The 13056-nt window shown below is 34.8% G+C and overlaps 1 protein-coding gene across 1 annotated transcript in view; it reads right to left on the reverse strand.

The window, feature by feature from the left end:
• TRPM7 (transient receptor potential cation channel subfamily M member 7) overlaps positions 1-13056 on the reverse strand; it is a 123838-nt gene that overhangs the window by 87700 nt on the left and 23082 nt on the right. Inside the window, exon 3 of the mRNA XM_086710668.1 lies at positions 7141-7179. Coding sequence (XP_086566794.1) covers positions 7141-7179 — 39 coding nt within the window. The remainder of the gene's footprint in view (positions 1-7140; positions 7180-13056) is intronic.

The raw sequence follows: 13056 nt of genomic DNA on the forward strand, positions 1-13056 counted from the left end.
AGATTTGTAGGGCAAAAAACAAAGAGAGGAGGGAGCTACATGAGAGAGTTCCAGATTTTTGCAGAACGGTCTCCTTGAACGTGAATAAGAGTAAACTACCCAAAGCAAACAAGAACTACTAGACAACAGTAGGCCAAATAACTCCGGAAGTTCATAAAGGGCAGGGAACAGTTTGTGTTGTCACCAGCCAGAGTACAGATCTCAATCAATATACAAGACCTATAAAAGGGTCATCAGAAGAGTAATGCCTATTAGAAGGGCTAAATTAGACCTAGACCCACATGTGCCATGACAAACTAGAAAAGCAAGACTTGAAATGATCAAACTGATCCAAAGTAATTTAATTCCCTGTTAAAACAAGCCCAAAACTCCCTAACAGAAAATGACAAAATCCAGCACCCTAAGACATAAAGTTCATAACGCATAGCATCCATCAAAAATTACAAAGCATGCGCGGCACCTGGGTGGCTCAGTTGGTTAAGCATCTGACTCCTGATTTCGGCTCAGGTTATGATCTCGTGGTTTGTGGGACTGAACTGTGTGTTGGGCTCCAAGCTGACAGCATGGATCATGCTTGTTATACTCTCCTCTCTATCTGCCCCTCCCCTGGCTCAATCTCTCTCTCTCTCTCTCTCTCTCAAAACATTTTTTTTAATTACGAAGCATGCAAAGAAGTAGGAAAATAAGTAGGAAACAAATCACTACGTGAAGACCCAAAATTGTACAGACATGGTTGAATTAGCAGAAACTATAACAACTACTATAAATAAACTCCATTAAAAATATGCTCTGGGAGGTGACCAGAATGAAAACATGACCACAACCAGGGAGGAACTGGAAAAAAAAATTTTTTTTTGAGAGACAGAGAGAGAGAGAGAGCACGTGCTCACGCATACACACACACACACACACACGAGTTGAGGAGGAGCAGAGGAAGAGAAAGAGAGAATCTTCAGTAGGCTCCATGCCCACTAGAGCCTAACTCGGGGCTTGATCTCATGACCGTGGGATCATGACCTGAGTTGAAATCAAGAGTAGGATGTTAACCAACTGAGCCATCAAGGCACCCCTGTAAAACACTTTTTTAAAAAAGGCTGAACCAGGGGCACCTGAGTGGCTCAGTTAGTTAAGTATCTTACTCTTGATCTCAGCTCAGGTCTTGATCTCAGGGTTGTGAGTTCAAACCCTGCAATGGGTTTCATGCTGGACATGAAGCCTACTAAAAATTAAATTAAATTAAATTAAATTAAATTAAATTAAATTAAATTAAATTAAACAAAACATGCAACTATAACATCTAAAAATTATATCTGAGCAATCCCTAACAAAATAACACCACCATTCTTCACAGAGCTAGAACAAACAATCCAAAAATTTGCATGGAACCAGAAAAGACCCCGAACAGCCAAAGCAATCTTGAAAAAGAAAACCAAAGCTGGAGGTATCACAGTGCCAGACTTCAAGATGTATTACAAAGCTGTAATCATCAAGACAGTATGGTATTGGCACATAAACAGACACTCAGATCAATGGAACACAATAGAGAACTCAGAAATGGACCCACAAAAGTATGGCCAACTAATCTTTGAGAAAGCAGGAAAGAACACTCAACGGAATAGAGACAGTCTCTTCAGCAAATGGTTCTAGGAAAACTGGACAGCGACATGCAGAAAAATGAACCTGGACCACTTAAAATGGATGGATGAAAGACCTAAATGTAAGACAGGAAGCCATCAAAATCCAAGAGGAGAAAGCAGGCAAAAACCTCTTTGACCTCAGTCACAGCAACTTCTTATGCTACACGTCTCCGGGGGCAAAAATGGAACTACTGGGACCTCATCAAAATAAAAAGCTTCTATACAGCGAAGGAAACAATCAGCAAAACTAAAAGGCAACTGACGGAATGAGAGAAGATACTTGCAAGTGACCTATCAGATAAAGGGTTAGTATCCAAAATCTATAAAGAACTTATCAAACTCAACACCCCCAAAAAAACAAATAATCCACTGAAGAAATGGGCAAAAGACATGAATATCTTCTCCAAAGAAGACATCCAGATGGCCAACCGACACATGAAAATGCTCAACATCACTCATCATCAGGGAAATACAAATCAAAACCACAATGGGACACCACCTCACACCTGTCCGAATGGCTAACATTAACAATTCAGGCAACAACAGATGTTGGCAAGGATGCGAAAAAAGAGGATCTCTTTTGCACTGCTGGTGGGAATGCAAACTGGTGCAGTCACTCTGGAAAACAGTATGGAGGTTCCTCAAAAAACTAAAAAATAGAACTACACTACAACCTGGCAATTGCGCTACTAGGTATTTATCCAAGGGATACAGGTGTGCTGTTTCAAAGGAAAACATGCACCCCAAAGTTTATAGCAGTACTATCAACAATGGCCAAAGTATGGAAAGAGCCCAAATGCCCATCAACAGATGAATGGATAAAGATATGGTATATATATATACAATGGAGCAATCAAAAAGAATGAAATCTTGCAACTACATGGATGGAACTGGAGGGTATTATGCTAAGCGAAATTAGTCAGAGAAAGACAAATATCATATGACTTCACACATATGAGGAATTTAAGATACAAAACAGATGAACATAAGGGAAGGGAAGCAAAAATAATATTAAAAACAGGGAGGAGGACAAAACATAAGAGACTCTTAAACATAGAGAACAAACAGAATGTTGCTGGAGGGGTTATGGGAGGGCAGGAGCGCTAAATGGGTAAAGGGCATTAAGGAATCTATTCCTGAAATCACTGTTGCACTATATGATAACTTAGATGTAAATTTAAAAATTAAATAAACTAATTAATAAATAATAAAATAAAAATAATATCTGAAATGAAAATGCCATTGGGTAAGATTTATAACATATAAGACACCACAAAGAAAGAAAACCCGTAAACTTGAAAAAATAGCAAAAGACTCTATCCAAACTGGAACAATGACAGAAAAGACTGGAGGGGAACAAAAGGAATAGAACATTAGCAATCTGTGGAACAATATTAAGTATCTCAACACACACACATAATCCAAGGCCCAGAAATGAGGGAGTGGAAATAAAAATTTGAAAACACTGGGCAAAAATCTGAAAACTATTTGAAAGACAAATTTGAGCAGTTCAATAACAACTAAGGAAAACAAGCTTAAAGAAATCACACTAGAGCACTGCTGAAAGCCAGTGATAGAGAAAATCTTAGAAGTAGAAAAGTAGCAAAAAAAAAAAAAAAAAGAAAGAAAAGTAGCAGAGTACAAGTGTCACAATATATGCCAAAGAACAAAGCTAATTATGACAGCAGACATCCTATAAAAAAATCATGCAATCCACAGTCACTGTGGTATAGCATCTTACTTTTTTTTTTAAGTTTTATTTATGTAATCTCTAAACCCAACGTGGGGTTCAAATTCACAACCCCAAGATTAAGAATCGCATGCTGTTCCAAGTGAGCCAGCCAGGTACCCCAACTTGTTTGCAAAGCATCTTTAAAGTAATAAAAGGAAAAAAAAACAAAACTCCTTATCAAATCAGAATCCTGTAAGACTGGAACAAAACTATCAGCCAACCAAAGTGACTGAATAGACATTTACAGAACACTCCACCAGCAAAAGAATAAAAACTCTACTTGAGCGCACAGGAAGTATTCACCAAGATTAACCATATTCTGGGCCACAAAATAAGTCTCAATAAATTAAAATAAGGATGGAAATCATATAAAGTATGTTCTCAGACTACAGTGAAATTAAACTAGAAACCAATAAAAGAAACATACTGGGAAAATCCTCAAGTTTTTGGAAATTAAATGACACACTTTTTATTAACTCATGGATCAAAGAAAGTCACAAAGAAACTAGAAAATATTTGAAAAAATGAAAATAGAAATAATATCAAAATATGCGGGATCTAACTGTACAGTGTTTAGTATAAAAGCTAGTGTATTTATATGCATACTTTGCACTATAAAATATATAGGATAAAAATTTGTAATATATAAATTAGAAAACAAGATCTGCAAGCAATACTAATCTAAACTTCCACCTTAAAAAACTAAAAAGGGCAAATTAAACCCAAAGTAAGCAGATAGGAAGAAAAAATAAAGAGAACATAATGAAATATGAAAAGAAAAACCAATGAAACAAAAAGACCAACAAAATTCAACATCTATTCACTAGAAACATTTTCAGCAAACTAAGAAAAGAGACAACTTCTTCAACACAGATATCCTCATACTTACTAAGCATTGGCCATGAGTACTACTCACTACATCCTGAGTCCTGTGAGTCCTTCTAGCTAATCACCAAACCTCAAGGTCATCCTGGGGACACTTAACAAAAGTAGACAAAATATATGAGATAACTGTTTTTAACTACTGAACAAGAGGTACTGAGACTTCAATCCCTGACATGAAGAAAAATATATGAGGTGAGTCCCATAAATGCACCACACTGGGGCAGTTTCTCAACCATTATGCACTGAGATAATGCCCAGGTAAAAAATGGCAGTGTCAAGAGCTGAGGAAGGAAGCAACAAACAGAATTCCAGACTGCTGAAACAGCTAGAATTTGTAGCAGGGTACAAGAGAAGAGAGAACTATAAAGAGGGAGAAAAGAAACTTGCATGAGGAGTCACCATGGGTTCTTGGCCATACACTGAGCTGGATCTGTGTTAGTCAAGACTTTGACACCTAGCAGAAATCACCTGCTGTGGGTCTGAGAATGGAATCATAAAGAGCTGGGAAACACTGCAGTTTTAGCTCAGAGTGAAAAGCCATACTGGGCATACTGGGCATCCTGCTGAGATCCTAAAAAGGTTATACCACATTCTAAGACTAAGTTCAAAATAAAAATAGAATTGCCCTAACAAAGAATAAAATCAAGCCTGATAGGACAAAATAATCTGCCAATAATTTAATCACCTGTCAGAACAAAATTCAAATTCTTCAAAGGAAGACAACATAGCCCAGAACTCCTGAGGTGGATCATGCAAACACAGAGCATATAATAAAAAATTACTATATATATTAAAAAGCAAAAAAAGTGACTTGTAATCAAGAAAAAAGTAAATTCAATAATTCAACAGAAACAGACCCTAAATGACACCTGATGTTGGAATTAGTAAAAAAAAAAAAAAATTTGGGGGCGCCTGGGTGCCGCAGTCGGTTAAGTCCGACTTCAGCCTGGTCACGATCTCGCGGTCCGTGAGTTCAAGCCCCGCATCGGGCTCTGGGCTGATGGCTCAGAGCCTGGAGCCTGTTTCCGATTCTGTGTCTCCCTCTCTCTCTGCTCCTCCCCCGTGCATGCTCTGTCTCTCTCTGTCCCAAAAATAAATAAACGTTGAAAAAAAAAATTAAAAAAAAAAAAATTTTAATGCAGATGTTATAAATATGTTCAAAGACTTCTATAAATAGAAGATGATGTGATAACAAGGATACAGACAGGGCATCTCAGTAGTGACTTAGAAACTGTAATAAAGAATCAAAAATTTTAGAACTGAAAAATATAATGCACAAAAAGTTCACTGGATGGGCCAAACAGCATTATTGGTGACTGCAGAAATAATTAGTGAAAGAAAATATACAAAGCTATAGTAATCAAAGAAAAAAAAGATTAGTGAATCTTAAGACATATCAATACAAATGTTCTACTTTAATCAGCATAATTTTAATTATGAATTTTAATTATTTAATTAAAATAAAATTTTAATTACAAAAAAAAAAAAAAGCAGGGCCTCAGTAACCCATGGAAAATATCATACAATCTAACAAAGGTATAACTGGAGTCTCAGAGGGGAGAAAGAGAGAATGGGGCAGAAAAATATTTTGAAACAATGACTAAAAACTTCCCAATCCAGTGATAGAAACAATGACTAAAAACTTCCCAATCCAGTGATAGATATGAACTTGCAAATATTACTGCAGAGTATATACAAAGAGAACCACTCTTAGGCACATTGTATACCTGCTGCTGGAAACTAAAGATACAGAAAAAAAATCTTTAAACTAGCAGAAGGAAAAAAGATGGCATTACATACAGAATAACTACACTAGTGACAACTGACGTCTCACCAAAAACAAAAGCCAGAAGACAAAATAACGTTATCTTTAAAGTGCTGGAATGGGAAAACGGTCAACTCAGCATTCTACATCTAGAGAAAATATCCTTCAAAAATGAGTTAAAAAAAAAAACCTGAAAAATATGAAAATACATTTTCAGATAAACCAGTTTGAGAAAATTCACCTCCACTACCTGCATTATATCAAACACTAAAGGAAGCTCCTCAGTCTGAGTGGAAAGATACCAGATGGAACCTCACATATAAAGGAAGGAATGTATAAGACTGGAAATGGTAAAACAACTCAATATATCTAAAATGAACTCACTGTGTACTTTTCTTCCTAGCCTACCTACCAGAGACCTTCTATTATTACTCTTCTAACCCTTCATCAGATCTTAATGAACAAGATTACTATTTACTTAGATAAGTTAGAAATTTAGGTACTATCTTCAAATCTTCCTTTCTCTACACATTCATCAAATCCTATTGAACTTATCTCATTCATCCCTTCAAATATGTCTACCTCTCTTCATCATCATAGCCACTATATTAATTCAAGCTCTGATTTATTCCAAAATTACTCCAAAACTTTCCAAACTACTTTTTTCTCCCAATAATCTCCTCAAAATGCCAACTGCTTTTACCAAAGAAGAAAAAAAAGAAGAAAACAAAATCAAAACTATGTGTCACAGTATATAGTTTAAATGATCTGGTCCCTACTTATTTCTCCAGCTCACATCTTTCCAATATCCATATTACATTCTGCAGTTTCCTGACAGAACCATAATCTCTTTCACTGTCAGGCTTTTCCACATCCTATTCTCTCTGCCTAAATCACTTTTGCTCAATCTTTACCCAACTAATTCACATCCAGCTTTAGAACTCTGCTCACGTAGTTTCATTGGAGTTTCACACCCTATCCTTTCTCTCCCAACTCTGAGTAAAGTAACCCTCAAACATAGTAACCTGTGAGTTTTATACCTTTTTATTCTAACTGATGCTTTTAATAGATTTGTTTTATTTTTCACAATTTGTTCAACAGAGTTATGTTATTAAACTTACCTGACAAGTTGCTGACAAATTTGACATCCTGGAAGGCATCTATAAAACAAGGTAAATTATTTATTTCTTAAAAGTTAAAAAAAAATAGTTTAAACTATATAAAATCTATGTAATAGTACAAAACAAAGCAAAATTACATACTTAGTTTAATTTTTCAGTACATATCATAGGTCATTTATACCTTGATATATATATTCAAATAACTATTTTTTTAACTCACATAGTTTCCACTTTTTTTTTTTAATTTTAGAAAGAGAGAAAGCACCAGTGGGGGAGAGAGTCAGAGAGGGGGAGAGAGAGAATCTTAAGCAGGCTCCACCCTCAGCGTGGAGCCCGATGCAGGACTCAATCCCACAACCCTGGGATCAGGACCCGAACTGAAATCAAGACTCAGATGCTCAACTGACTGAGCCACCCACGCGTCCCTCCACATTTTTTAAATTGTAGCTGACATACAATGTTAGTTTCAGATATACAACATAGTGATTCAACAATTCTATACATTAGTCAGTGCTCACCAAGATAAGTACAGTCACTATCTGCCACCATACAATGTTATTATAGTATTATTAACTATATTCCTTATGCTGTACTTTCCTCTCATTATTTATTTTACAACTTAAGTTTGTACCTCTTACTTCCCTTCACCTATTTTACCCAACGCCTCACCCTCCTAATATTTAAAATAGCTTCCATTATTTTAAATACAATTAGTTGTGACAAAAACCAGAAACTACAAGAGAAAAAGACTGATAGATTTAACTACATAAAAATACACTTTGTTATGTGGCAAAAATATGTCACTCATAAAGTCTAAAAAGAAACTGAGGAAAAAATAATTGCAGGCAAAAGGTTAGTTTCCCTACTATATAAAGAGTTTCACCAAATCTACATAAAAAAGGAAAATATATGGATACTTCATGGTAAAAACACATATGAAAAGGTATTTGATTAGAAAAGATTTTTTAACCTTTAAGACAGTATCTTGGAAAGAACAGAGATATGTAGACTCATGTTGGTGGGAGTATAAACTGATACAATCTCTATGGAGGGCAATTTGGTAATACCCATCAAAATGAAAAAAATGTAAACTCCTCAAATTCTAATACCAATACTAAAAGTATAGGCTAAAAAATATTTGTAGCAATATACAAGGTTGTTCATTCATTACAGCATTTTTTTTCTAATAGCAAAAAGAAAAACAGAATAGCTAAAATGTTCGTTAACAAGGGACTACTAAAACAAATTATAATCCAGATATATAATTTAAAAGGATGAAACAATTAAGAAAAGTGGTTACTGCCAAGATAATAAACACAGTGGGTTAAATGGTATGTAATTAAAAGGGGAGAGGAAGGAGTAAATACACATCGGCTAGGACATGCAAAGACCATGCAAAGACAGTATCTGGCTATCTCTGAAAGGTATTCCAAGAATTAGTAACATTGGTTTTCTTTAGGAAAGGGAACTTATAGTTAAGGCACAGTGGTAGAAAGGAGCCTTTCACTTATAAATTTTGATATCTTATAAACCCATGTATTAAACCTATTTATATGAACAACTGGGTGGCTCAGTAAGTTAAGCATCTGACTTTGGCTCAGGTCATGATCTCACTGTTCATGGGTTCGAGCCCATCTCAGGCTCTGTGCTGACAGCTCAGAATCTGGAGCCTGCTTCAGATTCTGTGTCTGCCTCTTCCCCACTTGCACTCTCTCTCTCTCTCTCTCAAAAATCAACATTAAAAAAAAATTTTTTTTAATTAAACCTATTCATAAAAAAACTAATTTTAAAACTCAACTAGTGTAGGGGTGCCTGGATGGCTCAGTCGGTTAAGCGTCTGACTTTGGCTCAGGTCATGATCTCGCAGTCTGTGAGTTCAAGCTCCGCATCAGGCTCTGTAAGGACAAGCTCGGAGCCTGAAGCCTACTTCAGATTCTGTGTCTCCCTTTCTGTCTGCCCTCCCCTGTTCGTGCTCTGTCACTCTCCCTCTCGAAAATAAAAATTAAAAATTAAAAATAAATAAATAAATAAATAAACCTTAAACAAAATTTCAACTAGTATAGAAGGAAATGACCAGCTATCACTGTTTGAATATTATGCCTCATATGGATGGCTAAAGCCAAAGATACTTAATAACAAAATAAGACTTAACACCTAATGAGTACTTTTATTGTTTCTACTGCAAAATGAAATTAATGAATTTATAGGAAATAAACTCCATATTAATAATATAATCTACTTTTTTAATAAATCAAAAACATAATTTCCTCCCAAAGAAAGAACAATGTCTTACTTTGAAATGACACACTGAACTAAGGAGATCTAAATTCTAATCCCACCTTTATGAATTATTAGTCATGTGACCTGGGAAATGTCACTTCTGCTCTCTGGTTAAGAAATGTAGTATTACATTGTAACAAAACATCTATAATAATTAGAAAGAAATTCAAATTGATTCAAAAAATAATGACTGAAAGAGACATTAAGATGATCTGTTTTGGGGTGCCTGAGTAGCTTAGTCAGTTAAGCATCCAACTCTTGATTTCGGCACAGGTTGTGATCTCATGGTCATGAAAATAGAGCCCTGTGTCAGCGATTCTCTCTCCCCCTCTCTCTTTGCCCTTACCCGGCACATATGCATATACTCTCTCTCTCTCAAAAAAGAAAAAAATAATAATGTTTTAATCATCTAAAAGACATTTACAGAACCTACAAAAAATTGAATATAAAAAGATAAAAAATGTTTTCTCAAAAATCAAATAAATGCAAATTTAAAACATACACTATTTTCTACTTAACACTTTCTTGAAGATAATGAAAAATGTTACTCTAATCAATATTTAATAAAGTAAGCATTCTTGTCACTACTGGTAATAATATATATTGCTTTAATCCTTTTAGAAAGTCTTTGGCATTACATACCCTAAGAGGGGGAAAAAACCTTAAATACAGGGGTGCCTGGGTGGCTCAGTCAGTTGAGCGTCCGACTTTGGCTCAGGTCATGATCTCACGGTTTGTGAGTTCAAGCCCCACTTCGGGCTCTGTGCTGACAGCTTGGGACCTGGAGCCTGCTTTGGATTCTGTGTCTCCCTCTCTCTCTGCTCCTCCCCTGCTCACACTCTGTCTCTCTCTCAAAAATAAATAAAGATTTAAAAAAATTAAAGGAAAATAAAATTGACAAAACCTGTTTATTCTGACTGATTTGTGGTAAGAAAAGAAATTTAAAAAAAAAAAACCTTAAATACAAAAAAAGTTTTATCCTCTAAGGTCTTCATTATGGCCTAATTTTACTTTATAATGGCTAAGAATTGAAAACCACCCAAATCTGCCCAACAGTGGAACAGGTATGCGAATTATGGCATATACACTAACAAAATATTAGTATTACCATTCTTATAAAATATCTGCAATATCAAAAAATATATTACTATAACATTTTGTTAAAGAGCATATACCGTATTTTACAGACTAAATGTAGCAGTATTTTAAAACAAAACCTACTGAAGAAATATTAAAAGTAAATGCACCAAAATGTTATTAATAATGACTGCCTTGACATACTGAAACTCTGAGTACTGAACCAACTTTCTGATTCTCAAAAGTTTTCAAAATTTATCATGTACATGGCTCTTCTAACAGATATTTGTTCAAGAGAGACATATATTCAAAATAGAGTTTTCTCACTGTCAAAGAGAAATGTTGAATTCAAACAGCAGGTTTATGAAATGTAACAAACAGAAGGTTTAGAAATTCCATTCAACAAATATTTACTAAATACCCACTATGAACAATAACAGTGACAGATGCTATAATTTAAAATACACCAGTTAATAAAAAATTACCCATTTCCCTATTTTTCTAAAAAGTTTTATTATTGATGTATAGTTGACATACCACTGTTATATAAGTTTCAGGTATACAACATAGTGACCAACTATACTGAAAATGCATACCACAGTAAATTGTCCCATTATTATAATATTACTGACTATACTCCTTATGCTGTACTTTTTTTTATCTCTGTGACTTAATTCATTTTATTCATTTATTTCATGCATCTCCCCACCACACCCCTCACCCTCCACCCCATCTACTCTGGAAACTACCAATTTGTTCTCTGTATTTATGAGTCTATTTTTATCTGTTCTGGTTTTCAGAGTCCATATATGAGTAAAATCATATGGTATTTGTCTTTCTCTGTCTTACTTATTTCTCTTAGCATAATACCCTCAAGGTCCATCCATGTTGTTACAAATAGCAAGATTCCATTCTTCTTTATGACTAAGTAATATTCCACTGTATGTGTATACACACACCACACACCCACACAGTATCTTCTTTATTTATCTATTGATGAACACTTATGATGCTTCCACAGCTGGGCTACTGTAAATAAGGCTGCAAGAAATACAGGAGTGCATATATCTTTTTTAATCAGTGTTTTTGTTTTCTTTGGGTACTAAGTAGTGGAATTCCTGATCAAATGGTATTCCTATTTTTAATTTTTGAGGACCACCACACTTTCATGGTCACTGTATCAAATTACATTCCCACAAATAGTGCAAAATGGTTCCCTTTTCTCCACATCTTTGCCACCACTTTTTATTTTTTGTCATTCTGATACTAGCCATTCTGACTAGTAGGAGATGAGGATAGCTCACTGATTTTTTTTTTTCTTTCCATTGAGGCTTTGATTTTCATTTCCCTGATGATTAGTGATGTTGAGCATCTTTTCATGTATCTGTTGGCCATCTGTATGTCTTCTCTGGGACAATGTCTATTTGGGTCTTCTGCCTAATTTTAATCAGACCATTTTTTTTTGCTGTTGAGTTATAGACGTTCTTTATACATTTAGGACACTAACCTCTTACCAGATATATCATTTGCAAATATCTTCTCCCACTCAGTAAGTTGCCTTTTGTTTTATTAATGGCTTCCTTTGATGTGGAAAAGCCTTTCATTTTTGTATAATCCTAATAGCTTATTACTGCTTTTGTTTCCCTTGCTTGAGGAGACATTTCCATAAAAATGTTGCTAAGGCATATATACAAGAGATTACTTGCTTATTTTCTTCTAGGAGTTTAATGATTTCAGGTCTCACATTTAAGTCTTTAATCCATTTTGAGTTTATTTTTGTTTATGGTGTAAGAAAGCAGTCCAGTTTTATTCTTTGCATGTAGCTGTCCATTTTTCTCAACACTATTTGATGAAGAAATGGCTTTTTTCCCCACTGTATATTTTTGCTATCTTTCTCACAGATTAATTGACCATATAAGCATGGGTTATTTCCGGGCTGTCTATCCTATTCCATTAACCTCTATTTTTGTGCCAGTACCATACTGTCTTGATTACTATAGTTTTGTAGTATATCTTGAAATCTGGGATTGTGCTAACCTTCAGCTTTGTTCTTCTTTCTCAAGATTGCTTTGGCTATATAGGGTCTTCTGTGGTTTCATATAAATTTTAGGTTGATTTATTATAGTTCTGAATTTGGCTATGTTTTGATAAGAGTCATATATCAAATGGAAGTAAAAGTTGCAGAGAAGTTAACTGAGCAGAGAAGAAGATTTGGCAGGAGATGAGAAAGGTAAGAAGATTCAAAATTCTTTCTCAACTAATTTTTCCTAAGTGCCTGTAAAGAGAGGTTCTCTGTATGCTAGGAACCTCTCTGCATGACAGGAAATAACTCTATCTTTGATTTGCCCTTTCAAACTTTTTTCTATTTTTATGCCTCAAAAAAAAAATTATGAAAAATGTTACTTCAGTAAATACCTCAATAGGTCAACTTTTTCTTGAATTTTAACTAGCACCTTTACTTTAAAATTTTTCTATTACCAAAACCATTTTAAAGACCAAAAAGTCAATTAGAGATGCCTATAACCTCTGACAACAGGTTTTCTAGGAGATGCTGAGTTC

This window comes from Puma concolor, chromosome B3, assembly GCF_028749965.1.
Source record: "Puma concolor isolate L17-30 chromosome B3, mPumCon1.1.hap2, whole genome shotgun sequence".
NCBI lineage: Eukaryota > Metazoa > Chordata > Mammalia > Carnivora > Felidae > Puma > Puma concolor.